Source organism: Cladosporium halotolerans (assembly GCF_011745625.1).
Source record: "Cladosporium halotolerans strain TM138-S3 chromosome Unknown Sca2, whole genome shotgun sequence".
NCBI classification, from domain to species: domain Eukaryota; kingdom Fungi; phylum Ascomycota; class Dothideomycetes; order Cladosporiales; family Cladosporiaceae; genus Cladosporium; species Cladosporium halotolerans.
Genome location: NW_027191453.1, coordinates 156,272 through 182,957, shown reverse-complemented (window position 1 = coordinate 182,957; position 26,686 = coordinate 156,272). Strand labels below are relative to the sequence as shown.

General features: G+C 53.8%; 10 protein-coding genes across 10 annotated transcripts; 5 read left to right on the top strand and 5 right to left on the bottom strand.

The window, feature by feature from the left end:
* Positions 1-464: 464 nt before the first annotated feature.
* WHR41_00572 (uncharacterized protein) lies at positions 465-1,636 on the bottom strand (the record flags this gene model as incomplete). Its single annotated transcript, XM_069369178.1, has 2 exons — positions 465-1,255; positions 1,318-1,636. The coding sequence occupies 2 exons, from the start codon at positions 1,634-1,636 to the stop codon at positions 465-467; spliced, it is 1,110 nt and encodes a 369-aa protein (XP_069233766.1).
* A 1,015-nt stretch (positions 1,637-2,651) lies between these two features.
* On the bottom strand, positions 2,652-3,620 carry WHR41_00571 (uncharacterized protein; the record flags this gene model as incomplete). Its single annotated transcript, XM_069369177.1, has 1 exon — positions 2,652-3,620. One exon carries the CDS (start codon positions 3,618-3,620, stop codon positions 2,652-2,654), a length of 969 nt encoding a protein of 322 aa, XP_069233769.1.
* A 901-nt stretch (positions 3,621-4,521) lies between these two features.
* Positions 4,522-7,434, bottom strand: WHR41_00570 (uncharacterized protein; the record flags this gene model as incomplete). Its single annotated transcript, XM_069369176.1, has 1 exon — positions 4,522-7,434. The coding sequence occupies one exon, from the start codon at positions 7,432-7,434 to the stop codon at positions 4,522-4,524; it is 2,913 nt and encodes a 970-aa protein (XP_069233768.1).
* Positions 7,435-11,116: 3,682 nt separating this feature from the next.
* WHR41_00569 (uncharacterized protein) lies at positions 11,117-12,116 on the top strand. The gene is made up of 3 exons (XM_069369175.1): positions 11,117-11,549; positions 11,673-11,761; positions 11,812-12,116. Exons 1-3 carry the CDS (start codon positions 11,278-11,280, stop codon positions 11,922-11,924), a joined length of 474 nt encoding a protein of 157 aa, XP_069233862.1. The 5' UTR covers positions 11,117-11,277; the 3' UTR covers positions 11,925-12,116.
* A 1,089-nt stretch (positions 12,117-13,205) lies between these two features.
* Positions 13,206-16,108, top strand: WHR41_00568 (uncharacterized protein). The gene is made up of 2 exons (XM_069369174.1): positions 13,206-15,415; positions 15,466-16,108. Exons 1-2 carry the CDS (start codon positions 13,931-13,933, stop codon positions 15,595-15,597), a joined length of 1,617 nt encoding a protein of 538 aa, XP_069233863.1. The 5' UTR covers positions 13,206-13,930; the 3' UTR covers positions 15,598-16,108.
* Positions 16,109-16,342: 234 nt separating this feature from the next.
* Positions 16,343-19,088, top strand: ARB1 (ABC transporter ATP-binding protein ARB1). Its single transcript, XM_069369173.1, has 2 exons — positions 16,343-18,419; positions 18,482-19,088. The coding sequence occupies exons 1-2, from the start codon at positions 16,762-16,764 to the stop codon at positions 18,606-18,608; spliced, it is 1,785 nt and encodes a 594-aa protein (XP_069233869.1). The 5' UTR covers positions 16,343-16,761; the 3' UTR covers positions 18,609-19,088.
* A 195-nt stretch (positions 19,089-19,283) lies between these two features.
* sconC (E3 ubiquitin ligase complex SCF subunit sconC) lies at positions 19,284-20,662 on the bottom strand. Its single transcript, XM_069369172.1, has 3 exons — positions 20,283-20,662; positions 20,122-20,210; positions 19,284-20,060 (listed from the first exon to the last, which is right to left on the bottom strand). The coding sequence occupies exons 1-3, from the start codon at positions 20,344-20,346 to the stop codon at positions 19,713-19,715; spliced, it is 501 nt and encodes a 166-aa protein (XP_069233870.1). The 5' UTR covers positions 20,347-20,662; the 3' UTR covers positions 19,284-19,712.
* Positions 20,663-21,024: 362 nt separating this feature from the next.
* Positions 21,025-22,995, top strand: WHR41_00565 (uncharacterized protein). Its single transcript, XM_069369171.1, has 2 exons — positions 21,025-21,300; positions 21,351-22,995. The coding sequence occupies exons 1-2, from the start codon at positions 21,192-21,194 to the stop codon at positions 22,760-22,762; spliced, it is 1,521 nt and encodes a 506-aa protein (XP_069233868.1). The 5' UTR covers positions 21,025-21,191; the 3' UTR covers positions 22,763-22,995.
* WHR41_00564 (uncharacterized protein) lies at positions 22,856-23,929 on the bottom strand (the record flags this gene model as incomplete). Its single annotated transcript, XM_069369170.1, has 1 exon — positions 22,856-23,929. The coding sequence occupies one exon, from the start codon at positions 23,927-23,929 to the stop codon at positions 22,856-22,858; it is 1,074 nt and encodes a 357-aa protein (XP_069233717.1).
* Positions 23,930-24,370: 441 nt separating this feature from the next.
* On the top strand, positions 24,371-25,402 carry WHR41_00563 (uncharacterized protein; the record flags this gene model as incomplete). Its single annotated transcript, XM_069369169.1, has 1 exon — positions 24,371-25,402. One exon carries the CDS (start codon positions 24,371-24,373, stop codon positions 25,400-25,402), a length of 1,032 nt encoding a protein of 343 aa, XP_069233866.1.
* Between the last annotated feature and the right edge of the window lie 1,284 nt (positions 25,403-26,686).

Genomic DNA, 26,686 nt, shown 5'->3' with positions numbered 1-26,686 from the left:
TGCTTTGCAAGTTCCAATCCTATGCAGTGAATCGGTTCGAGTGAACATACGTGCATAGCTCGAAAGGATGTCCCATTGGGGGCCTTCTAGGAATGGCTTTCGTAATTGAAGAGATCAATTCAAGCAACAGGGAGCATGAGACACCGATTCACCAAGCATAACATAGCTAACCACCAACTTTCACACTAAGACTAAGCGAGATCGAACCATAACAGACAGGTTCGCGAAATTATTCTGAGATCGCGTCAAAAGCTGGGACAACAGGCAAGGTAGGCGGTGATGGGGTTACCCCAACCCTAACCCTAGACTGACAAGGAGTGTGAAGGGTACTTCAAAATTGGTAAACACATGCAATCACATTCAAAAGATACTATGCTCAACTCCACGACTCGCGCAATGAAAAAATAAGAGCAGAACTTGATTCTTACTCAAACAGCGTGGTCACCGATGATGTATGTTCGTCCTCAGGCATCCATTCTGGTGAAAAGGCTTCTGTCAGGAGGACCCTCATCCATGAACATCTTGTGCCGCTTCTCCCAAAGAACATCCACGAAACCAAGTAACCCAGTGCCCGGATCATTGTCCATAGTTGGACGAGCATCGGGCTTGATCTCGAGACAGCGCCTAAGGGCGTTTGTTATTCCGAGCTGGTCGTACACTGGAGGCAACTTGAGCCAGCAAGGCGGCAATGCCGGAGGCCAAAGCTCTCGCATAATCAGGGCGTACATGGTGAGCCCAAACGTGTAGACGTCGCTCTGAATGGACATCGGTGGCGCTGAAGAAATACCGCGGCCGGCAGAAACCACTTCCGGACAATAGTACTGTGGCGTCCCGGCAGTCTTACGTGGGCTGTCGGCGGTGGTGCTCATGCCAAAGTCCGCTACAAGCAGGTCAGGCATGCCGTATTCTACGCACTGACCGAAGTGGAGAAGGACGTTATTCAGATTGAGGTCTGAATGGATGATAGGGGAAGTAAAGTTCGGATCAACTTCCCAGTGGCCCTCATATTGACGGGTAAGGCCGTATCCAAGGTAGGCGAGAGCCTCGGCGAGCTGGATGAAACATTGAAGGACCAATATTACCGGTGTTTTTTCCTTGAGAGTGCTCACGAAGTCCCAAAGACTTCCACCGTTGCAAAACTCCAGCACCTGCCAGATCTGGAAATCTGGTTCGACAATGTCCACGCGCGGGCAGAAGACAATGTGCGGATGATGGACCTTGCTGAGATGCAGGAGTGTAGAAGCCGGTACGGCCGCTGGATCAGATGACTCGGCCTTGCGCCTCAGGACAGGACTCGTAACGCAAAGACTTCCTTACCCTTCTTCGACTTCAAGAGATATACCCTCGCCTCCGAAGACTGTCCGATGAGCTTGCCGCGAACGTAATCCTTCTCCAGAGATACACCTTCGCCCAAGGAACTTGGAGCATTCACTGATCTGAGTGAGGTAAATGACGGCTGCTTGATCACACAAATGCTAGCTGGAAGCAGAGGGGTCTCGGGCTGCGCAGATCCCTTTAGCTTCCCTCCTGCGTGAGTGGCTGGATTGTCGGTATCCGATCCTTCAGGAATTGCCCCTGGAAAGCTCTTGGCCGGTTTGCCGGCATTGGTTGGACGAGCACATGAAGTCTTATCCATCTTTGCAAGCTGTCCAAAAATCCAGACAAGGACCAACTGGAGCCTTTTGCCGAGAGAAAACTGGGCGCAGAGCGGTACATGGTGGTGTATTTATTCCAGTGTAGCAGGTTGACACTGCCATTGTAGTGGGTTGTGAAGAGCGCGAATGTTGTGCAAGTTTTATGGGCTGGTCAGACCTTCACAATGGCGCTGTGAATATGGACAAGTCGATCTCACGCACGACATGAGCGAAATGCAACAATGTTGCTTGGATTCACACTCACACGAGTTCCTTAGCCCTACGAACCGATCACTAATATGTTGGAACATTTCACCTCTCAAATTTGGCGTCAAGTCAAAGAAGCTTGACCGATGCATCTGTATGACAGGGGATCCGCAATCAGGGATGGGCACAATCAATCAATCCGTGAAAAGCAGGGCTGAATTTATTGAGCGATTGAAATCCCAGGATTGACCGATCAATATTGATCAAGATTGGCATATCGGTTGATCAATTGAAGCTGGACTTGTAAACTGTGTCGTGTTACAACTGTTGTATAGCTCAATCTGAGGAGCTCTTAATGCTACGGGTACTCCCGCAGTCTTTAATGGTGCCTCAAGTGGAGCATGGACTATATGGTTGAACCGATCTCAGATGTGTTAACTACTGTAGTGATTATTAGCTCCAAAGTCAGGTTCTGAGGAGTCAGTGCGGACGTGGTGTGGGGGAATTGATTGATTGATTGATTGATTGATTGATTGATTGAACTTTGGGCGGGAATTGGTTGAAGAATTTATGAATTGATTGAGGTTGTGCCCATCTTGGTCCGCAAAGATTAACACATTGCGTTTTGAACACGCGAGACAGACCATAGCGATTTCCAATAGTGTCGTTCTGATCTCTGCAGTGGCGATCTTTGACTTTATGAGGAAAATATTAGAGAGGCCGCATTCAACTTGTCATACACTGTCTACAGGTCTCGTTCAAGCGATGAGGTCCATACGGTCGACTACACACAGAACGATGCAGTCAGACTCAACCATTGCGGAAGTTCCACCATTCTGGACGAATCATTTGTCTCGAATCTTGAAGCATCTGGCTCCTCTTCTCCCGAAAATCCGCGAGGTGACCCAGGAGCCCGGGAGAACTCGTGCTAGAGAAGTCGCCACGTTTGCACGCCTTGTGAATAAGACACTTTCTCAAAACATAGGTAAATCCCATACCTTTATACTCCTTGTCGACATTGACGTCGTCCGGATTCTTTCCAGGAGGCCAAAACCCGACTCGGAAATTGAGTATCTGATGCATCATTACTCCAAAGGAGTAAATGTCCGTTTTGTAAGTGAGATGTCGTACCTTGTTGGCACGACATTCCGGCGAAAAATAGGGAACACATCCATTCCCAGGGGTCGGATGACTCGAGGACAGTCCAAAGTCGCTAAGGACCACATCGGGCAGGCCTGAGCGCTGGCCAGGCCACTTTAGGAAGACATTGTCCTCTTTGATATCGCAATGTACGAGGGGCTCGCGATGGCCAGACACTCTCCTGTAGTTTCGGCCGAAATCATGGACCTTTCCGTGATGGAGGAAAGCAAGAGCCTCACCAACAGAGATCCAAATGTGCAAAGCGAAGAGCGGAGGTACGTTCATGTTCAAAGAATCAAAACGCTCGCATTGCTGGAGCAGGTCTCCGCCTCGACAATACTCGAACAGCATCTTCCCGTTGCCATTGAAATCCAGTTCAGCAGCAAAGAGTCGAATGATGTTCGGGTGGAGCTGGGGCAACCGTGCCAGGCCTCTAGCCTCTCGGGGAGGCTTCTGCCTGTTGTCGTGCCGCACCGACTTGATGATGCGAAGCTTATCGGTGCCTTTATGCCTGACGAGCCTGACCTTGCCCTCTCGAGAATCAAAAGTCTTGACGGTCACGAAATCGTGATCCAACGAAGCCCGCTCAGTCTGACCACTAGAGGCCATAAGCGGCAAGTGATAATTGACCAGGGGCATGGTAGTTATTGTCGGTTGGACTTGTGTTGACGATTGTGGACTGAGAGCGCCTTGATTGTCCCCGTAGCCTGCGGTATGGACTCGCTCTAGGGAAAGCCACGCTATTCACATAACTGTGACAACGGGTCTGTTAAGTAACCGATGGCAGTCACTGGCCTTGAAAGCAACGTTCACAAGAAAGACTGAAAGCCGGAGTACAACAGTTCTTTCACTTGCCATCACAATGAACAAAGAAAACGGATCCAATGCTGAAAGTGTCCGAAGAGCTCGTCAATTGTGAGCCCTGTGCTCAATGTGGGTTCGACGACGAGGTAAAGAATCATAGCGTCAAGGTGGGTGCCTGAATACTTTGGCAACGAGCTCGACACGGGTTCTAGCCATTACTCCTACGACGGGGCAGATCTCATGTGAGAGGCTCTGCAATGATCAGTGGGAGCCCATGGTGTCGTTGTGATCCGGACGTCAAGATGTTCCAGCATCGGAAAGAAAAAGTCGAACCGCTCAAATCGCCCGTACGCTTGCATGATACGTGAAAATCATGCTTGCGACCGCCAGATTTGACGAATTCAGTCTTATGAGACATGGCCAAGTCCTGTGATAGGTATCGGGTTTCTTTGTCATCAATGCTGCACCGACAAAGGATCTTGTGACATAGTCGTGCCCTCTGCCTTAGCATATTGACGACTTGGTGACAGCCTCGTTGGTTCCTACTAACGTGCCTTGAGTATCCCGTAGGTATGCGCGTCGCCCGGGCACCGATGATCGGGAGAGACTTGGCATCGGATGTGCAATTACGTTTTCGGGGTCAGATTTGAAGGTCAGTGGAGATCGGGGTATTAGAAAACGGTCGGTCTGAGATGACAAGGGCCTTCTTTTGCGGATATAGTCCGTCCTCCGTACACTACAGAGCCCACTCGTCCCGATTGTCATGAGCGGTGACAAAGGGTTCGTCAATCATCCGCACCGCCATCTCGGAACAGAGCACACAGCTGCCCGCTACCAGACCGTCCAATTCTTTAACCATGCTTTCTCTCTTCGCGCCACCCACCACGGCTCGCCCCACCTCTCTCTGTAGCTCGCGGATCCTCTTTCCCTTGCCCATGCCCACACTCTTCAATACCATCTCGCCAAGGCAGTCGGCATGGAAAGCGTGCTGGCAAGGGAAGACGAAGAACTGCCGCATGAGAAGCGGAAGACGGCACTTCCAGCACCGCTCTCCGGGTTCGACGATAGCGTAACGCGAGTCGAGAGCCTGTATGGACGTCTTGATTGAAGCTGCGGTAGTCGCAGACGAGTCCATGGACGTTTTCAGCGATTCGATCTGGCGGCTGTAATCCTCGAGAGCCGCACAAATTTCTTCCTTGAAATCGTCGATGACAACGAAGTCAGGGAAGAAGGGGATTAGATCTTCGATGCGTAGGAGCTCGCAGCGCTTCAAGAAGTCCATTGCGCTTTTGATGCCTTTGCTCTGACCGATGACCTTCTTGGCTACTTTGAGCCATAGCTTTTTGCGAAGAGCATCGTCGTTGCCGGGCCGGTCTGCAACGACGGCAGCGAGCTCAACCGCATCATGTCGAAGTGCGAGGTCTACGGCCGAAACGAATTGGGACATTGTACAATAGACATGTACGGCCGACTGAACGCGCTTATGGGTGATGCACAGCCGAAGGGCGAAGTCGACATCGTAATTCTGCTCATGATTGCCCTCCTGAGTCTCAAGATATGTGAGTAATGCCGACTCATCAGGAGACGGATGAGAAGCGTAAAGCGATATTAATGTGTTGTGTACGGCAGGTGAAGTGGAATGCTGATGGTTGATGCAGAACAGTAGGTACCTGATAGCCTGGTTCTGTGATACAGGTACCGTGGAGCCTGTGGTTTTGTTGTAGTTGAGCAGGGCCGGTATGACATTCTTGGGCTCCAGGCCCGGCTGACGCATCATCACCTCGATCAGATCAACAGCAACGTGTGTCATCAGCACACTACTATACTTGTAGAACATCTCGGGCTCGGTCTGCTTTTTGAGCACCGCCATGGCTTCAGTCCATCGTTCCCGTTGCACCCAGTAAGACAAGACGAAGTTGTAGTCTTCCGTCACGTTGGCGAAGTGCAAGAGCTCCTCTTCTCGACCGTGAGAGCTGATGATCTCGTATGTAGTTTTGCGGTCAAGATCTGCTTTGTACCTGGTAACAAAATCCTGAAACTCTTTTCGGAAGCCAGGCAGCTGCTTTTGCATGTCCGATGCTGTTGAGCCTTCCGCGAGCTCGGCCTTCGTACTGATCGTGTCGTCAAGCTGGTTGAGCTTGGACATATAAAGCTCCGTCAACCAACTGGTCAACATCGTCCTCTGCATGGTGTAATTCCTTGGAAAGTTTGAGAGCTTTGTAAGAAGATATTTGCGTAAAGCATCGTGCTCGCCCTTGTCAATAAAGGTCAAAGCAACGTCCTCAAATGGCTTACTGCTCTTCCCAAGGACCGCAGCTGCTTCTGCGAATTTCCCTTGAGAAATGAGATGATCACCCGTCGCCGACGCAACTGCATCCCTGTGTTCTGCGGATTTCGCGTATATTTGAGCAGCATCGTAGTTGCCCTGGTCGAGAAGGATCTTCCACACGTCCCGAGTCTCATCTGTGACCACTATTTCGTAGATCTCCGACGATGTCAGCAGCCAGTATGTGTTCTTCTGATGGTCCGCGAGAAGTCCGAGGTTGCTCTCTCCAGGCTCGAGAACGATCTGGTTGTATACTATGCTGTCATCCAATCGGTTTATAGCTGTCACCCGGCCTTCCATGAGCGCCAGCACGTGAAACTGCGTCAAGGCAATAGACGAGATCGACGGCTGTGCGGTCCTATTTCGGCCTCCGGAAGTTTGTATGGGAGGCAGCTTGGCTTTTGGCAGCAAATGCGATTCGTGAAAGACTTGCCTGCCCAGAGTCGCGGGATCTGGCGACTCCGATAGCAGCACGCCATTGTACACTCCCTGCGAGCACAACCATGCGTAGGCTCTCTCGATGTTGTGATCTCCTAATGTGCCCTGCGACGCATCCGTAGGATCTGGAGAAACCGCTAGACTGGATGGCGTGGCCGGTCCTGTTGGCTCTATCGCATGAATTGTCGGAGTCTCTCCTTCGAACAATTTAGAATAGATTGAGCCGCTGCCCTCATGCCCTTGCCTACCGACACGACCAGAGAAGTGTGCGAGCTGGTTCTGTGTAGCTACCAGCACTCTTCGCGTTTCTGGCTTTGTGGACAATACATCGGTGTAAATGCCCACAACCGCCCCGTCATGCGGGTTGTACACACTCTTGAAGTATTTCTCTTCCCTCCTGTAAAACTCCGTGCTTGGCTCAATATACGTCTCATATACGTTCCCGTCCGCAGCGCCAATCAATATCTCCCGTGTTGAGGCTGTCGGCTGTGAAGGATTCCATGCGACGCTTTCGATCTGCACGCCCTTTAGTCTCGCCAAAGCCTTCGGCTGCCGCGATTGCGTATGCAGGTAGTAGTTCTCTCCGAGCGCGGTGGACACAATCAGATGTGAAGCTGAGGGGTCTAGGAATAGGCGGCGAATGACGCCGATTTCGGCAGGTCGTTTCGGAAGATCGATGTCGTCGATGTCGGCAGCATTGTCCAGATCGAAGCGCAAGAGGCGGCCACTGGATAGTGCAAGGATGAGGACATTGTTGGCGACTTGCGCGGCTACAAAATCGGCGGAGACGTCGAACTGTAGGGTGACCTTCTGGACATCAAAGATGGGGACTTGGTTGTCGTCTGGGATGCCAGCGGCATAGCCGCTCGAAGGGTCTAACGCCATGTCGTCGCTTGAATTGCGGTCGCGTATATCAGTATGTGTGTAACTATGCCATGTTTCAGGCTGAGAAGGTTCCAAGGCTCCAAGACATGGGTGGAAGTGGTGTTGCGCGTGTCTATGTTCAGCGGCAGCTTGAAGCTGGAGGGAGTCTGGAGACGGGCGGGCTGTGGCTGAAAGCTTGACTTGCGATGCCGTGGCGTCACGCTTCGCTTCAAGGTCGCTCGCCAATGCTCAATTGATGAAGCTCCATATGCAGCTTTCCTTTACAGTATTGCGATCAAGAAAACCCCGATAGTTTCTTAGCGATAGAACGAGTATTAGAATTACCAGCCTGCTTCGAAGAACATGGTTTTACATCTGCTCCGTGCTACGTGAGCTGAAGTGTTTGTCGCTGCCAGCTCGAAAGTATGACAATCGCATGCAGAGAATCTGTCTCTTATACTTCAGGCATAGCTCACAGCTGCATCAGATCAATGAGATAAACACATGGAGATCAATGACTAACCCCGTGCATGTTGCCTCATAGGATACGCCCGTCTAACCAAGAGGCAATCGAAGCCGGCTTCGTAGATCTGAAGTTAAAAAGATACCGTACACCACGATTGCAGAAACGGCGTAAAATCAAAGCGGTGTTCCCAAGACGATGCTCTCAACGAATCCTTCACTTTGCTATTTCAACGTACATGAGTTGACCGTATATCTAGATGTCAACGCCGGCTGCATTCTTGCCTTGACGCTGACAACCTTCAACTTGACCGGCAACGCTTGGCACCGCTCTGGAGGCCTTGGGCGCGAATGCCAAGACCTCGCGAAACGTACAATATCGATCAAGGAGACATTTGAACGTGTTCGACTAACAGAACGAAGCATCTTTAAGATCTCACATATGACGATTGACGGTGCATGGCCGCATCGATTATGCCAAGGATATGGCCAAGGTAGATGCCAAGCCTGCCAAGTGAAAGGTCGACAATGCAATGTTGCTTCGATTACTATGAAAAGAGTAAGGCTACAGATAGGCATCATTCAAACCCTAGAAGATGAGCTTATACTGCCCTACGACTCGTTGTTGTGACCACATGCGCTTTCAAGTCAAGCATGCCAAGACCAGTGGAAGTCTAACACAGGATGTGATTGAGCCCGGCCTTGCTTACTACACTAGGACAAGTAACATACCCCATGTCGGCCTTATTCTTGTGCTGGTAGAACTGTTGATTACGTTGGTAGCGTCGATGCCTCAAACCCTACCTAACGATCGAAACAACCTCCTTAGCTAGGGAAGATCGTCCCGAGCATAAAGCTCTACGTGCATCCCACTCCCGCACGCGATCGTTATAGGAATTAGCATCGTCATATCATGGTTAGCTCACTAGAGACATGAGGTGAAGAAGACGCCTAAAACAAAGAAAAGCTCGCATACACGTATTAACAATCCTTGACCTTCGATATCCTATAATTGCCCATAGCATCTCAGCGGCCGCTATACTTGTGGTTACCCTTACGTCTGATAGCATGAGTACACATACCGCTAGGAGCCCAGCAGATTTCATTAGTATCTCACTGGCGTGTGGGATCGTGTTAAGATTGATATGCGTTAGTATGAGCATCAGAAACTACGATGATGGCAAGGAGGCGACTCGTCCATTAGCGGAAGGGGCAAATTCACCCTTACCTGATAGTAATATCATACGCAATAAGCATTTCATTCATGCAATGCTTTTGAGATTCGCGACTTCTTGTGGGTGACACGATCGGCTTCAAGCCATCTATAGGGAGCTCTTCGACGGTTGCCATAATAGCGCTTGAAGCCGCATAGCTAGTGAAGCGTAACACTGTTTGGAGGAGCTAGTATGCTTCCTCCAGCAACCCAAAAAGACACGCGGCCAATTGCGTTGACATCTGCTGATATGAGCATCACAGATAGCTCACTTGTAGCTGGCCGGGCAAGAACGCTACCGTAGCCGCTAGACACAGTTCAGATTTGCGGCGCATGCGCTGAAGATAGATCGATATGCAAATTGTTCGCTTCAAAACACATGTGACGCTTAATAACAAGTCTTCAACGCCTGTGTATCGCGCCAGGTCAAGGTAGGTAGTAGGATGCCAAAATGCCACTGCATTTCCATATATATGTAGCTTTAATCGAGCACAATCATCCCGACAGCGTGAATGCGACCGCTTTATTCATGTCAGTAGTATCAAAAGGCAGCCTACAATTCGACGGGCTTGCCGGTAAAATTGATGATGGAATACAGCATCAGGCTCGAAGACCCGTCATTATACGGAACCGATTTCTAAATCCTTTGCTTTGCGCTCGAGCTTATCATCGCATATCGAGGGAGCAACCGCCGCCAATCGGCGCCTTGCAGCAAGAGTTCGCCAATCGCGTAGCACCTTGGCCAGAAAGAGAGGAGCCAAAATAGCCCAGACGAGGAATGCCATACACTTGATTAGCGTCGCATCCGGACGAAAGAAGTATTTCCAGCCATTGGGCCCAGAAACATTGACGAACCAGATGCCAAGGTCTTCGTAGGCGCACCGCCATTCACCACTCGGTGACAGCAATCGGGCGGCGTCCATACAGACATCGGGGGTCGGGTCACCAAAAGCGATCGAGTGGCCGAATGTCAGCCAAGCCGGTGGAGTCACACGGTGAGACCAAAAGTAGGACAGAGATGCGAACACCAGCGAGCAGGAATAGATCATCATAAAGAGCGAGATGAGTGCCTCTTGCCGAAGTGTCAGGTGAGGATTGGCATTTCTTATGTTGATAGTTGCAGATTGCGCTGGAAAATATAGGATTCTGGAACCCCAAAGGACTGTGGTCCAAGCATTGACCACTACCTGTGGACTCGCTTCCAGTCCGTATGTGTTCGTCATGACGAGCAACTTTTGCCTCGAAAATCTCCCGGAAGATTAAGGACAGCCTTGTGTGGAGTGTTGGGCGCGGCCGTATCTGGTCCGCCAGATGTTTTCGCCGGATGAAGCAAAGTCCTTCTGAGCGGCAAGGACAAGCTGTCTGCGTCGAACGGACCGATGCGATGTACGTTAGACTGACGCTCTGTTTGCTAGTGGTGCGTCCGCTGGATCTTGTGTGTAGCTGATAGCGAGGAGCGAGAATGCGCGATCTCCGACTCCATAGCAGTATTATAGCACAGGCACTGCCACGAGCAATTGCATGAGATTCGAAGCGTAATGCTAAGACGGAAATTTTCTCCTTGAGATGTGAACTTTGGTGAAGCCACGTGGTGATCACAACAAACCATGCATGAAAAGAAGGTCATCTGCTGGGCCACGATGTGTGCTTTGTACGTATACTGCCGGGCGACTAGTAAGTCTCTTGAGGAAGGGCCCACTGTGCCAAGATGCTGATATCGATGACAAAGAAAATACCTACCAGTGCCATACGGAGCCGGTCATATTCACACTGCGATGCGTGTATGTGGTAAGCAGCGCCACATCAGGTCGGTGACGATTGCTCTTGGTTGACAGTCGAGGCGAATGGTAAGCAATCAAAAGGTAAATCCGCCACCGTAAGTCTGCGTCGCGCTCCTCCTCAATAGGCAGCAACTTGTCACTTGCCATTACAAGAGAGCGATATGATCAGCAAGCAACATCGTTGCAACAGTCTGAGGCAAACAGGGGCGTGCCAATGAGAATGTGCTACTTACGTGTAGTGAGGTGGAGTGGAGAAACGCTTGGGCCATCGCGTTTCAATTAAGCTTTGGCCCGCGCGCGTTCGCAACAGCTCCTCCAAACGGAGCGTCGTCTGGTCGCGATTCATACACGTTGCTGACATACGTACACAACCGCACCGAGAACTACCAAAGACTCAACGCATTCAAGATGTTCGCCCTTCGTAATGCTCTGCCCCGCGCCGGCGCGCGCGCCTTTTCCACAACCGCTCCCAGATCGCTCGCGAAGATGCAGCTTATCGGCAGGCTCGCTGACACTCCGGCTGTCAACCCTACTTCTACCGGTCGCGATGTGATCAGATACGCCGTTGGTGTCAGTACTGGCTCGAGGGATGAGAATGGCAACAGGGGAGTCAGCTGGTTCAAAGTCGCAAGCTTCTCCGAGGGCCCCCAGAAGGACCTGCTCCTGAGCTTGCCCAAGGGGTGAGTGAAACGTTTCGGCGCAACTAGAAGATCAGCGCATGGCTTGGAAGCCATTTACAATCCGATCTTTTCGATGCCGCCGCGCTGGGAAAATGGCGACTCGCCAGCTGACGTTCCTCGCAGCACCCTCATGTACATCGAGGCTGAGGCCAAGATGGATTCCTTCCAGGCTCAGGACGGCACTCAGCGCACCGCTCTAAACCTTCTCCAGCGTAAGTGCAAGCGTTCATCGGCAGCTCTAGACGACTCTAACACTCCGAAGGTAACTTCGAGGCCCTTTCGAGACCGCGCATCGAGAGCAGCAGCGAGACCGGCGGCCCTGAGAGCGACACCGATCCCGCCAACGAGCCGCTCAGCGGCGTTGGTGCCTCCTGAAGAAAAGGCGCTGCTGTACAAGAGATGTAATTATATACCTGGGAGGTTTTGGACGAGCACGGAGTTGGGAACTGTTTAGGAATTTGGTTGAACGTCCTGCGCAACGAGCGCGTCAATACGGTGTAGTGCTGTCTATACTCAACTCTTACGCTTTCCTTTGTATGAACAAGTTTGAAAAGGTCAACAACAAGAGTCTCAAGCTACGACAAGCGCGGGTGTAGCTGATCAGACCTGCTCCCTTGATTGGATAATCATGTCGTTGGCCGATATCATCCGAACGACGTCGACATGCGTATCACACACTTGCATGTACTCTGATCCCGTACCCTACCACCACGCGGCAGGAAACCGGAAATGGAGGAGGATAATGACACGAAGACGATATCACGGCCGCGACAACCCGCGATGTCACCTTGCCTCGCGCCTCCTGAAGCTCTGCGCGATTTTAGGACTAACGTCTGGGGCTCGATAGCACCGCTCCGCGAATCCCTCGGCTGCGCGCTGACCCCGCGCTCGACGCTTCGGGCTCGAGAAGGTGTGCCAATGTGGTGAGAACATGGATGCGAGATAGTCGCCAAGCGTGGGATGCTCAGGAGTCTTTCGGAGACTTCGAGCTCGGATGGCAGAGACCCCTATGGCCCCGGGCTCCAGGCACACGTGCTGGTTGTACACAAGCACATGGCCGTGGCCGCTGATCGTGTATTATGCGAGCGAGGACAGGGCGAGACGAGCATGAGGTGAGCGGTGTCGAACTAGGCAGTTACAATCGGCGGCGGGACGCTTTTCCATTGGCTCGCGGTGCGAGAATACACAGATCCCGCCGCGCGCGTGGTCGCTTGCCTGCGTGGGCTGGCCAGGCGCATGCCGGACCTGCGTGAGCGCAATTTACACGCTTGGAGTCGGTGAAGACGAAGTCCGCCGCCAACGTCCACACAACCCGGCGCCGGCCAGCACGTGAAGGCACGGCGGCGGACAAGCCGCTGCGGTGTGATCGAGCGCTCAGGAGACGACTCTCGGCGGCGTTGGCGGCCGCGGGTGCGTTGCCCGTGTGCTGTGCCGACGGATACGGCGGAGTCGGGGTGGCAGTTCTCTCTCTAGGTTCTTAAACGGATGACGGCCCGCCGCGAAAGCGTATCGAGAAGCCTTTTGGCGCGGCAAATTTGATTTGCATTTGTCGACGCGTGCGCGCAGATTACGGCCGCGGCCACCGACCAGCGCAGCGCAGTCATGTCTTCACCACGCCTCCTCGCCCTCACGCCCTGCGCCCTCCGGCGCGACAGCTGACTGCCCTCCGAACGCCATCGCGCGCTGCTGCTGCTGCTGCTCGTTGCGCCGCAGCACCCGGCCGGTCGTCAACGTCACGTCGCGTGGGCAGATCGTTGCAGGCCTCAGGGCTCAAAATCGCGCATCCCGCTGGCAGCAGTGGAGGACCCTCACTCTCGTCACTAGCCCACCTCGCCCACCACCGCCGCCGTCAAATCTGAGACTACTGACGGTGCTTTCTCTCTGCCTCGACACACCTCGCCCGCTCGCCCGCCCTCGCTGCCGCCACACAGCCCTCTGCTTCTCGCGCGTGCCCACCGCCTTCAGTAATCCCGGCTCGCCAGACCGCCCGCCGTCAGCGCGTGGCTGTGCCGTGTTGCTTCAGAAATCTCGCCGCCTTGACCCTCGGCTTGCCTGCTCTCCCAGCCGGGAGCGCAAGTTTGTCAGCCCAGCAGCCGGCCCACCACAGCCCACCAGCCCTGCGTCCTCTCGCCGTGCCAAGTACCGCGGACTACCGGTGCCAACACAACACACCCGCCTTCCTGCCTCTGCGACTCCGCCTCGAGGGTAGCCAGGAGTCCCGCGACAGCTGCCAGCCTGCTGTTTTGGTCGACGTCGCATCGTGACAACCCGGGCGCCTGCCCGCGCGTGAATCCTGCTGTTGCATCTCAAGCCTGCCAAGACATCGACGTAATACCTCTTCCTACTCGACCACCTCGTCGACAGCGGCGCACGGCGAAATAATGGCAGTAATGCAAGCAGACTCTCCCAAAGCGACGTCTACGCAGACGAGCGCACAACCGAGCGCGCAGCAAAGCGCCCAGACCTCGCCAGCGCCCACAGCATCGTCGACTTCGGTCAACTCACATACAAGTCTGCCACCCGCTGCGGCTTCGCAGGACCCGGCAACCACAAATGGAGAAGCTCGAGAATCCTTCGACCGGCCTTCGCGTCCAACACCTCAGAAGAAGCCCACCTTCACCACCCGATTAAGTCGCATGTTTTCATCCAACAACTCGAACGAAAGCAGTCGCGAGCGGGAGCCAGTGAAGGCTAAAGTCAACGACAAGGTCCCAGGTGCTCCAGTAGAAGAGCCTGAAGCTGAGGCGGAAACCTCAAGTATAAAACCGAAGCGCCCGTCGCAACCTTCCAGACAATCGTCCAGAGCGGGCATGGCCACCGTCACTTTGAAGAATGGAGGCGAGTCAAAGAAGGAGAAGCGTGAAGAGGCTGCTGCTGCGGCTGCCGCGGCGGCGCCCAAGCGCTTCTGGATCGACGAGAGCGGGGAGCACCACCACTACCTAAGGAGCGCTAAGCGGCAAGAGAAGCTGTCTGATATGTTCCGCGATTTCTTGACCGGCAAAAAACGAGAGCACCACGAAGAGCAACCTTTGTCTTTGATGTCCAACTGGGTGGACCAGATTAAGAGTGAGAAGCACCGGTTGGCGTCCGACCAGAAAGGCGGCCCGAACAACACGGTTACACTCGTCCAGAAATACGGCAAATGTCAGGAGGTTGTTGGACGTGGCGCATTCGGTATCGTGCGCATAGCCCACAAGACCGACCCCTCGGACTCGAAGCACGAGCAACTGTACGCTGTGAAGGAATTTCGCAGAAGGCCGCAAGAGGACCAGAAAAAGTACAGCAAACGACTAAACTCCGAATTCTGCATTTCTTCTTCCCTACGCCACCCGAACGTTATCCATACGCTTGACCTTCTCGCGGACGCGAAAGGCGATTACTGCGAGGTCATGGAGTTCTGCGCCGGCGGTGACTTGTATTCACTTGTCCTTGCTGCCGGCAAGCTCGAAGTTGCAGAGGCCGATTGCTATTTTCTTCAGCTGATGCGTGGCGTCGAGTATATACACGAGATGGGAGTGGCGCATCGTGACCTCAAACCGGAGAACCTGCTTCTCACAACTCACGGAGCAATTAAGATCACGGACTTTGGCAACGGCGAATGCTTCCGCATGGCCTGGGAGACCGAGGCTCACATGACTGCTGGCCTGTGCGGTAGTGCTCCGTACATCGCTCCTGAGGAGTATGTCGAGCGCGAGTTTGATCCCCGCCCCCTGGACGTCTGGGCTTGCGGTGTCATCTACATGGCTATGCGCACTGGTCGCCACCTCTGGCGTGTCGCCAAGAAGGACGAGGATGAGTTTTACGAGGCTTACATTCGCGGCCGCAAGAGCGAAGAGGGCTACACACCCATCGAGACTCTGCATAGGGTAAGTCATCGTAATTGACTACAACAATCAGCTGCTAATCATTTCAATAGGCCCGCTGCCGCAATGTAATCTACAGCATCCTCGACCCCAACCCGACCAGGCGTATAAGCGCCCACCAGGTCCTGAACTCCGAGTGGGGCAAGGGCATCAAAGTATGCCACGCCGGAGAGGAGGGCCTCTAAGCGCAGGCGCACCGCGAAAGCCCGTTCACTCTCTCCAGCCTCCAGGCTCCATCAGCAACGATTACGAATCTCAGCAAGTTTGGCTCCCCAAAACACCTTTCACGTAGATCTTCTTTTGTCCCCGTTCCAAGCGTTCAGCGGGTTTCTGTGTTTTTCTTCGAGGGAGCATCTTTACTTCTAAAGCACGCACGGCATGACTTCAGGGCGTGGCATTCGTTTGCTCTCCAGGCTTGGTGAATGGGCGGTTTACCAGGGGCTGCATTGAGGGCTTGGTAAGATCTGGAAGGGTCATCTACGACGACGTACGAAAAAAAGGTTCCTTCAGCCCCCAAAGGTGAAATTGCAGTGGTTTGGTTTGCCAGTTTCATGGGATGTTTCTCGAGGAGGCTATGCCCTGCAATGAGATTCGATTCATACCCACTTTCCAGATCTACTTCATCTTTTCAAGCGCCAATCCACAAATTTTTAAAGACTTAAAGACTATATACTGTCCAGACCGTTTACAAGAACATTCACGTCCAGGGGAGATGAGAGGCAAGAAGACTTGCGCGCCCCACCGACAAAGGCGCGTAATTCACACAAGGAAGACTTTCTGATTTCTCACCGTACATACCTTCAGATACTCGACGAGAGCGACAACGCCAGAGTGGCTGTTGATTCAAGCATTGTTTGCAGCTTTTTCCGGCTCACATTTCGCGTCAGTCCTGCCATCGACCCGCACTGGAGCGAGTGAGCGGTCAGGCAGCACTCGCCACTCGTTCAGCCTCGCAGCCAATAGAGGCGGAGGTCTCTCTGATTTCGCGCAAGGCTCAAACCTTGGCGGACCCCTGCGTCATCCGTGAGAGGCTGAAATTTTGGGGCGACTCAACCGGTGTTGTGTTGTTGCCAGTCCGCGCCGAGAAGCGCTGAGCGAGTTTGTAGCAAAGTCTCTTAATATTTTCTAGAGACTCTTCCTCTCCTGTCCCATCCATTCCCCGAGCCTGCAGTGCTTGTGAATTTCTTTGTTTGTTGCCATCTGCGAGCGCTGCCCATCCTTCGCTCGCCCTTCACACCCCACCACAAGCGTCAGCGCCCCGCCACGCCCGCTCCGACGTTTTAATTTTCGCGCCCAATCCGACCAACCTCACTCCCCCACCAACCCTCACATACACACATACCGCGATCATGGTCTCCGCATCCAAGGCTGCGCGTGAAGCCAAGAAGGCCGCCGCTGGCAAGACCGCCAAGACCAAGAAGGGCGACGATGTCGCCGAGCAGATGAAGAAGATGGACCTGCAGGAGGACAAGGAGGGCATCTCTGACAGAGTCACCACCGGTGTGCTTTCCTCCCTCGAGGCCAGCAGAGACGTCAAGATCACCTCCGCCTCCCTGGTGTTCCACGGAAAGGTCCTCTTCAACGACACCACCCTCGAAATCTCTTACGGCCGCCGCTATGGTCTCCTCGGTGAGAACGGCTGCGGCAAGTCCACCCTCCTCAAGGCCATCGCCGCCCGCGAGTACCCTTTCCCTGAGCACATCGACATCTACCTGCTCAACGAGGGCGCCGAGAAGTCGGACACCGGTGCGCTCGAGTGGGTCGTTCAGCAGGCTCAGGCCAAGCTCAACGACATGGAGAAGCAGGCTGAGGAGATCCTCGAGCACGAGGGCCCCAACAGCCCCAAGCTCGAGGACCTCTACGAGCGCATCGACGGCATGGACCCCTCGACCTTCCACACTCGCGCCTCCCTCATTCTGACCGGTCTGGGCTTCAACAAGACGACCATGGACAAGAAGACCAAGGACATGTCCGGTGGCTGGCGTATGCGTGTTGCGCTCGCCAAGGCGCTTTTCGTCAAGCCCTCGCTCCTCCTTCTCGACGACCCCACTGCTCACTTGGACTTGGAGGCTTGCGTGTGGCTCGAGGAGTACCTGAAGAAGTGGGACCGCACTCTCGTCCTCGTCTCCCACTCCCTCGACTTCCTCAACGGTGTCTGCACAAACATGATGGACATGCGCCAGCAGCAGCTCATGTACTTCGGTGGTAACTACGACTCTTACATCAAGACCCGTGGTGAGCAGGAGGTCAACCAGATGAAGGCCTACGAGAAGCAGCAGGAGGAAATCAAGCACATCAAGAAGTTCATTGCCAGCGCTGGTACATACGCCAACTTGGTCCGTCAGGCCAAGTCCCGTCAGAAGATTCTCGACAAGATGGAGGCCGACGGCTTCATCCAGCCCGTCCACCAGGACCGCGTCTTCAGCTTCCGCTTCGCCGATGTCGAGAAGCTTCCCCCGCCCGTGCTGTCTCTTGACAACGTCACCTTCTCCTACTCCGGCAACGCCGCCGACAACCTTTACGAGAACCTCGACTTCGGTGTCGACATGGACTCTCGTACCGCCCTTGTCGGCCCCAACGGTGTCGGCAAATCTACTCTCCTCAACATCTTCACTGGCAAGCTTTACCCCACAAGCGGCCAGGTCTCTCGCCACACCCACTTGAAGCTCGGCATGTACTCTCAGCACTCCGCTGAGCAGCTCGACCTGACCAAGAACGCGCTCGAGTTCGTCCGTGACAGGTACCCCGCTGTGTCCCAGGACTACCAGTACTGGCGCCAGCAGCTGGGCAAGTACGGTCTGAGCGGTGACGCCCAGACTGCCCTCATGGGTACTCTTTCCGAGGGCCAGAAGAGCAGAATTGTCTTCGCTCTCCTCGCCATCGACGGCCCCAACATGCTTCTCCTCGACGAGCCTACCAACGGTCTCGACATTCCCACCATCGACTCTCTTGCCGACGCCATCAACGACTTCACCGGTGGTGTTGTTGTCGTCTCCCACGACTTCAGGTAAGCGTTGACTCCTTGAAAACCACACCTTTGACTAGCAAACACTAACGTGATCCTTCCAGACTGCTCGACAAGATCGCCAAGGACATCATGGTCTGCGAGAACAAGACTGTCACCCGCTGGGACGGCAGCATCGGCGAGTACAAGAAGCACCTGCAGAAGAAGATGATTGCTGCCGGTGCCGTCTAAGCGGCCATCACCCTCTACACCAGGGGCCGAGAGACGACAGGACGCAACCCAAAATACCAATACGATAGATCTGATGACCAAACCAAAACGGGGTAACAAGCACACACAACCACGACGCCACCAGCGGCGGCGGAAAGCTTTCTACTTCTCTTTCTTTTTCACGAAAATTGATCATGGTTTCCCATTCTTTCCACCACCGGACGCGGTGCGTCGCATCATACGCCTCATCATCAGCTATTCTGACTCGTCTCCGAAGAGTCTCGGGACCTTTGCTGGGAACAACGCAAGCGGCTCGCGTCTGCTGCGTGTTGCCCTTCGACGAAATAGACCGTGCTATTGGGAGTTTTGCCGCATTTGCTTTGCTGTTCTTTTGGGCTCCTTTTTTTTCTCGCGAGCATAGGACATAGACTTTTCCAGCGCGAGGGAGGAGAGCTATTTTCTCCTCGGTTTTGGAGGTAGTATGAATGATTTTTATTCCTATTTGATTCACGCCCACCTCAACATTGTGGGTATCACGTAGTTACAACTTGTTCTCCTCGCGAGAGTCTGAGCTCACGTCTATTTGCCGGTGCACAAAATGAGCACGTACTCGTGTCACGTGATCTCGATGGCCGAAGGCGACATGTCATTGATTACAGCCATGTGCGGAAACGGGGATCACAGAAATTTCAAGGATTTGAATAACGACGGTCAGTTGCATTCGGCAGAACTACTTTACCAAAGCAGGGCGCCCTAGCTAGTTATGTACCACGTTGATTGCTCCCCAGCCGCCTCGGTTAGCCGCTGTCGGGCGCCCATTGTTATCTCATGGATCGTCGCATCATAAGAGAAAAAGAATAAAGAGAAAGCCGCGGCTCCGTTGCAGAAAGCATGAAGCAAAAGGCCAAGAGTAATTGATGGACCTGTTTTTTCTTTTCGCCTCAACGCCGACGGTGATGAGCTGTCGATTCCGGGGAATTCGAGCGAGCCGCTCCAGATGCATGAGGTTCGGGGGATCATTTGTCGCGCCATAGAGAGGATAGGATTGGGCAGCGTGAAGTGCGCCAATATCAGACCGTGCGGGGGAGGATGGCATGGTCGAAAGGGGAGAGCTAAGCAAGCAGCTTAGCGGTCCTCGGCCCACTCGTTCTCGCGGCGGATCTGGTCCTCCTCCTCGGGAGTGAAGTCGTTCTGGATGTTGAAAGTCTTGCGGATCTCCTCCGGCGACTTGCCCTTGATCATGTTGGCGACGGTCTTGCAGCCGACGTCGAGCAGGGCCTTGATGTCCATGTAGTTGGCCGCGAGGATGATCTCGAACAGCATCTCCTGGTCGACCTGCATGAACTTCTGGTCCCACTCCTCGATGTCCGTGGTCTTCTTGCGCGAGTCCGCGTCGTCGTCCTGGGTCGGGGCCGGGTCGTTCTTGTGCTGCGCGCACCACTCGAGGACTTTCTTGAGGACGTTCTCGGAGACCTATGGTGTGGTTGTTAGTACGAGCTGCACGGCCGGAGTGGTGGAACGTGGGTCAACTCACGTTCATGATTGGAATCGGCTCCTCGCCCGGGGCGCCCAGATCTTCGATCATGTTCTTGATGAGCATGGAACGCTCGGCGACCTTGCGCTCTGCGACGAACAGTCAGTGTTTGTTGCGCAAGCACCGCTAACCGCGGTTGACGTGTAAGGTAGCGCGCATACCAGTGACGATCTCGACATTGTCGCTGGAGACCAGCTTGACGGTCTGCTCGCCCTCGGAAGACATTGCGTGTGATGTGGTGAGTGGTGCTGTGTGATTCAAGGTGGGGTATCTGGCGCTTCGGAGTTGATGGATGCTGGCGGTGGAGTCGCGGCAGCAAGATTGGCGAGGTTGATGGAAGTTGTGAGCAGGATGGTGAGGAGTCGGTGGTGTGGGTGGAAGAGAGCGGGATTTGTATGTCGAGCGCGGTTCCTTCGCTGCTTCAAGGTTGCTTGGTGAGGTAGGCAGAAGGAGGGTCTTTGACGTCGGGTGAACCGTGCGAGCCAACGGCAGCCGCCGCAGCGAAGCAAAGCCTAAAGCTTGCGGTTGATGCCTTGTGACGAGGCGGCAAATGCAAACACGTGAATGTTGCCCTTGCGTGAAAGATGTTCTTATCATTCGATTGCGGCGGTTGGAAGGCGACAGCTTGTGACTTGACGTGACAGCAGTGGATTCTGTCATGTGCGTCCTAGCCCTGCCTCAGTCTGGCCGTGTACCATCGTTTCAAATGATCAACCGCAAGGTTCTGCTGTCACGTTGGTTACCCTCGCCGCCTGCCCACGGCGACAGAGACGTGCTCAGGTACTTCTAATTCAATTCAACTAGCATGAGCAGTGAACTGCAATTCACTACGTTGCGCGCAGACACGTGCGTTTGCATCACATGCTGTCACGGGACGTGAACGCTCGCTCCCAGGGCCCGTGCGAGGCAAACGGCGTTGGGTCGCGTTGTAAGCACGCGCTGCGAAAGGGGATGCCACCATGACTTGGACCACAAGAGGTGTGCGACATGCCATCCCTGCTGAATTGATCTCTCACGTGTGCCATGCTGTTCCTTCTGAAATCCCTGAACTGCACGTGAAGTAGCCTACCATGTGGCGCAGGATTTACCTTGCTCTCGTGGTGGTGAGACTGTACTTTGCCTTATCGCCAAGCTATATTCACCCCGATGAACATTTTCAAGGCCCGGAAGTGATAGCAGGTGAGCGCTGAGAGACTCCCGGCTCCCCTTCTCTTCTAATGTTACTCCAGGAGCTGTGTATGGCTGGCCGACATACAAAACGTGGGAGTTCACATCAGCGGAACCCATCCGCAGCGTATTCCCTCTCTGGCTGGTATACGGCATTCCTCTTACGATTCTAAAATGGCTTTGGGAAGGCTTTGGATATGGCATGGTACCTCCAGCTGTCGCCTTTTATACTCTGCGGGCCATGATGTTTCTCTTGAGCTTCGTGTTGCAAGACTGGGCTATTCATGAACTCATTTCCGCACCACGAGACCGCAGGATGGCTATCACTCTGATCGCATCGTCATATGTTACCTGGACCTTCCAAACGCACACATTCTCGAACAGCATTGAGACTCTCGTTGTCCTGTGGTGTCTAGTGCTCATCAACCGTATTCGGGATGACAGGGAACATGTCCAGATTGGCGCCTGCCTTGCTCTTGCTTTTCTGGGCGTGCTAGGAGTCTTCAACCGCATCACTTTCCCGGCTTTCCTGATTGTGCCAGCCTGCCAACTCATTCCGGACCTCCTTCGCCAACCATACCGCATCCTGATCCTCCTGGCCGCCGGCGTTACCTTTGTCTCGTACGCCGTCATCATCGACACTGGCTTCCACACCCAGTCGCAATGGCCGATCCATATCAGAGATCTTCCCGACATTGCCATATTCACGCCCTACAACAACCTAATGTATAATATGGACCCAGCGAACCTTGCTTCACACGGACTGCACCCTTACTACCAGCACTTCGTCGCCAACTTGCCCCAGCTGCTTGGGCCAGCAATCATCTTACTTCCGTTCACCAGCGCGTTCAACTCACTTTTCTGGACTGGCATCACGGGAATAGTCTGCCTCTCTGCGTTCCAGCATCAAGAAGCTCGATTCCTACTTCCAGCTGTACCACTCTTGCTAGGCTCGCTTCGCATGCCAAAGCGTTTTGCTCGCGTCTGGGCAGCAACATGGATCTTGTTCAATGTGCTGGCGGGCATCGTATTTGGAACATATCACCAGGGAGGCATCGTGCCAATGCAGGGCTTCCTTGCAAAGCGCGAGGATGTTGGTCAGGTCTTCTGGTGGAAGACCTATTCGCCACCGCGCTGGCTGTTGAATGGACGGAATGCCGATGTTGACACGATCGACCTCATGGGTTTGCCCGGCGAGGAGATGATTGCACGTCTGAAGAGCGATTCCGTCTGTGTCGGTGCTGGGAACAGCACCGTCCTCGTCGCTCCGGCTAGCGCTACGTTCTTGGACCCCTACACTGTTCCTCGGTTCGCTGGGGAGGTGCCGGAGTTTTCGTTGAAGGAAGTTTGGCGCTACCGACAGCATGTTGGACTGGACGACCTAAACTTCGGTGACGATGGTGTCTGGCCGACACTAGAGCGAGTGATTGGACGGAGAGGGTTGGTTGCATGGGAAGTACGCAGGGCGTGCTGAGGCTGGCGCGGCGTGTTGCAACATGGCTGAGCATCTATGCTCATAGTATAGAAATCTTGATTCATCTAATTCTCATGATCGTCAGGGCATATCTCATATATCATTGCCATAGACACAAAGCTGCACAGGCTTCTCGTCCACAGCCACATCCGCCATGCCGCCACCACAGCAACAGGCTTGGTCCTCGAGCGGCTCAAGGCTACGCATTCGCTCTTCCAGCTCGCGGGCATACCCCTGACCGACGGCGCCGAGGACTCTCGGATCTCGCACGCCACGGAAATGACCAAAAGGCTCGAGGATCTCTTCGATATCCTCCGAGATCTTTTGCACTTCGCCGAACTGCGCCTTCAGGCTTTGCATGACCGCGTTCTCGTTGGATATGCGGATAATGACCCTAGCCAGTCCTTGTTCCTCTGTAGACTTGTCCGTCGCCATGTCCTCTGCATCTACTGGCTGCAGTGCCCCCACCAGCCTGAGGACTTGCCGCCGCAACCCATGGACCAATCCCTTCCCGCTCACGTTGTACTTGATCATGCCCGTGTAACTGTCCACATGATCGACGGACACCATAATTCGCCTAAGCCGTCGCAGATATCTCTCCGGCATCAGCTCAATGAACGCATACTCGCGCTGCGGCGCCATGCCGCTGGGAAGCAGATATCGGAACCGGAAAGTGATCTTGGAGAACGTGACGCCCAGCATGAATGTGTTCCCACCATACACCAAGTCTGCGCACTCATCGTGCAGCTGCCGGCATACGGCGAAAAGGCTTGTATTACCGCGCCGCCATGCTACATTGCTCGGCACGCCAGTACTTTTTCGAGGTTGCGGCGCCGCATGTTTTGTGGGAGGCAGTTCCATTCCCTTGCGCACGCGCTTTTGCACTGCGGAGAAGTTGCGCACGTGCGTTTCCAGAGGATCAACATGGCTGCCGAGCTCTTGCGTGTGTGGTAAGAGGTAGAGGAGGATCTGCTGGCGCAGTTCGAGAGGCAGTCTGAGGAGAGGGAACTTCGGCATCATGCTGGCTGGTGATCGGGAGCGGTGCTCGAGGTCGGCCCAGCTCTCGTGGCGCTGAAGGTAAGCATGGCGGCTGGGGTTTGTGATTGTCGCGGCGGCGAAATGCGGGCTGAACTCGTAGTCTCTGCAATTGTAGGTGCCCGTGTCCATGGTCCAGTAGGCTGCGGCGCTTGCGTGGACGGTGGAACGAGGGCTGGTGCTTTGAGCATGGGGTCTCCACGTGGAGGTGGCTGGCTCCAGCTTCCATCAGTCGCGTCACCTCGCCTGGGGCAACTCTCCTCTCCTTTTGATTTCTTGTTTGTCTTCCTACCATCACCGCATTCATGGACGACTCTACTCCAATGGCTTCTTACAGCCAGGCGACAATGCCGTGCGATGAACCCACAACTCTCATCTATAGCCCCAACGGAGGGGTGTTCGTTATCTGAGCATTGAACGCGTTGCCAGACACCCAACATTGTTGTCTGGCTTTTGTTTCTTTGACCAAACTGAGTGAGGAGATAGAAGAGACGAGGAAGATTGTTTGCATACCACACCGATAAAGCATATATTTCACTACTACACACTACAACGCCCACCACCGCCGCAGCCATGTTCTTCGACACCCTCCCAACCGAGATCGTCACACAGATCTTCCTCTCGCTGCCCTCCATTGATTCAGCGCTCGCACTGTCGTCCACATGCCACCATTTCCGCCATGTGTACCACTCCAGCAAACGACTTCTCATTCTCACGCAAGCCGCTGAAGCCGAGTTCGGACCACTGGACGACATCGTCCAGATTGCCACGCACAACGCCTCCCAGCCAGCTCACATCCACCGCGACGTCCCTGTCTCCGACGCGTTGATCAAACAAATGTTAAAGATTGGCAAGATTGCGCAGAAGTATGAGGAGATATACCCTTTCAAGAAGTGGAAGACGGACTTCGCGTCGCGTCGTCTCCTCACGCCAACCGAGCGCTACAACTTGCGCCGCGCCCTATACCGCCTCTGGCTCTTCGACCGCGCCTTTCACAACTCGAGCCACGTCCGCTTCGCCCGATCGCTTCCAGAGACGATGCGTGAGCGCGCCGCACTCCTGCACAATTTCTCAACAGCGGAGCTCGCTGAGATGCTCGACGTGCACCAGATCTTGCGCGAGATTGTCGCCAACAACGTCTGTCCCTCGAACGGCAGGATCCGCCAGAAGTTCAAGAAGCGCTACCCCGACAGCAGTCATCAGCTCTTGTTCAACATCCATCTCAACTACCCGCCAAGTTCTTTCGTACCGGACAGTAGCAGCTATTACAATTCTGGCATGGACTCGTCGAAGTACCACGCGAAGCTGACCCCGTCACGATTTCATGAGCCTGGTGCGGAAGGCTGGGGAGACGACGTCGGACACTACTACGTCGTTGAGGACATGATGAAACTGGATCCGGGGCAGATCCTGCTTCTGAAGGAACAATTCCCGATGAAGAGTCAGGTGGAAGCCTACGTGACGACGCTTGGGGAGTGGTTTGGCAATAACGGAGAGACTTTCAGCGAGACGACTGGCTTTGTGGTTAGACAACGAGGCGGCGATATGGAGGAATTGAAGGCGGCCGTGGAAGACCGAGAGGTTGGTGTTGTTATGGAAGACTAGTGGTAGGCTGTAATAAAATCTGGCTCACCTTTCATCCCCAAGTGATTGCTGCCAGCTATTCTGCTCTTCTGCTTAGGAAATACGCGTGTCTCGCTTGCAACATTTACCTCAATCGCAATGCTTTCTGCTTCACCTATCCACGTTTGCTCGATTCCAGGCTGTCCTCGAGCGTGTGTCTCACATCCATGCACTAAGGCACAATCAGAGAGTCGACATATAAACTGCAATGGATCCCTTTTGACCAAATCAAAGCTACCCTCATCACCATCAATCAACCAACACATGCCTTATCATCCCTTCCCAAAACCGCCCAAGAAAACGCAAAAAATGGCAAAATACACATTGCCGCCACGCCCCGACTCTCCAACCCTTCCTAGCAAGTACAAGGAGGAAGTCTTCAGCGCCAGCTTTAACGATGTCCCTACGATCAAGATCACACTCAGACACATCTGCAGAGATTACAATGCCCTCGAAGCAGATTATCGCTTGAGAACGAAGGAGCTGGAGGAGCGGATGGGGCAATGCATGTTCTTGCGCGTTGAGGTCGACCAGTGGAAGAAGAGGGCCAATCAGTTCAGAGAGGCGGCGAAATCTTTGGATAGGGCGCTGAGAGCGCAGAATGCTGAAGTTGTGAGACTTGAGGCGGCGAATGAGAGGTACGAGGAGTTGAGCTGGAGGAAGGAGGGACTTTTTGTTTGGGTGAGGAGGAGTGGGGGTATGAGATCGACCTTGTCTGACATGATGAAGTTTGCTTTGAAGGAGAAGGGGTCGAAGGTCCAGACGAAGTGGAGCGAATGGAGAGCGAAGAAGCATTGAGAGAGGTGATGATTTTGGACCAAGGTTATCGCTGAGCGCTGGAAGATGACGGATTCTGCATCGAGTGCTTTGAAGGAAACATCTATCAGCGTCAAGGAAGCGGAGGATGACGGCTCGGTCTCTATTACAGCCGATAGGATGTGCTTGGGAGGGTTTCTAGAGTCTTGTGAGCAGAGCGAGTCTAGGCTTTACTTGTCTGCGTCAGCAAGAAGTTGAATGTTTGAAGGTCTACCGATCGTCTCGGAGAGTAGCGTGTTTGCTTCACTTCATCATTCCGCTTGCATGTGACAGTCAAAGCTTTTCCACAACTTCCTAATTAGGAAATTCTGGCAGTCCATTGCAAGAATCGTGAAAACAATTAAGATGCTGCCCTCGGTTGGTCAGTGCTCACTTCACTTGATCGCTTGCATTTGCATGTGGCAGCCAGCTCCCCCCGTGAATTTCGTTTTCGGAGATCAAGGTCGTTAT

Bases quoted from the DNA above. Each gene is read 5' to 3' on its own strand.
- WHR41_00569 (XM_069369175.1), top strand. From the start codon at position 11,278: ATGTTCGCCCTTCGTAATGCTCTGCCCCGCGCCGGCGCGCGCGCCTTT. The intron at 11,550-11,672 runs GTGAGTGAAACG...CGTTCCTCGCAG, and splicing joins CTCCTGAGCTTGCCCAAGGG to CACCCTCATGTACATCGAGG. The intron at 11,762-11,811 runs GTAAGTGCAAGC...AACACTCCGAAG, and splicing joins CGCTCTAAACCTTCTCCAGC to GTAACTTCGAGGCCCTTTCG.
- WHR41_00568 (XM_069369174.1), top strand. From the start codon at position 13,931: ATGGCAGTAATGCAAGCAGACTCTCCCAAAGCGACGTCTACGCAGACG. The intron at 15,416-15,465 runs GTAAGTCATCGT...TCATTTCAATAG, and splicing joins CCATCGAGACTCTGCATAGG to GCCCGCTGCCGCAATGTAAT.
- ARB1 (XM_069369173.1), top strand. From the start codon at position 16,762: ATGGTCTCCGCATCCAAGGCTGCGCGTGAAGCCAAGAAGGCCGCCGCT. The intron at 18,420-18,481 runs GTAAGCGTTGAC...TGATCCTTCCAG, and splicing joins GTCGTCTCCCACGACTTCAG to ACTGCTCGACAAGATCGCCA.
- sconC (XM_069369172.1), bottom strand. From the start codon at position 20,346: ATGTCTTCCGAGGGCGAGCAGACCGTCAAGCTGGTCTCCAGCGACAAT. The intron at 20,211-20,282 runs GTATGCGCGCTA...TGTTCGTCGCAG, and splicing joins CAATGTCGAGATCGTCACTG to AGCGCAAGGTCGCCGAGCGT. The intron at 20,061-20,121 runs GTGAGTTGACCC...ACCACACCATAG, and splicing joins AGCCGATTCCAATCATGAAC to GTCTCCGAGAACGTCCTCAA.
- WHR41_00565 (XM_069369171.1), top strand. From the start codon at position 21,192: ATGTGGCGCAGGATTTACCTTGCTCTCGTGGTGGTGAGACTGTACTTT. The intron at 21,301-21,350 runs GTGAGCGCTGAG...ATGTTACTCCAG, and splicing joins AGGCCCGGAAGTGATAGCAG to GAGCTGTGTATGGCTGGCCG.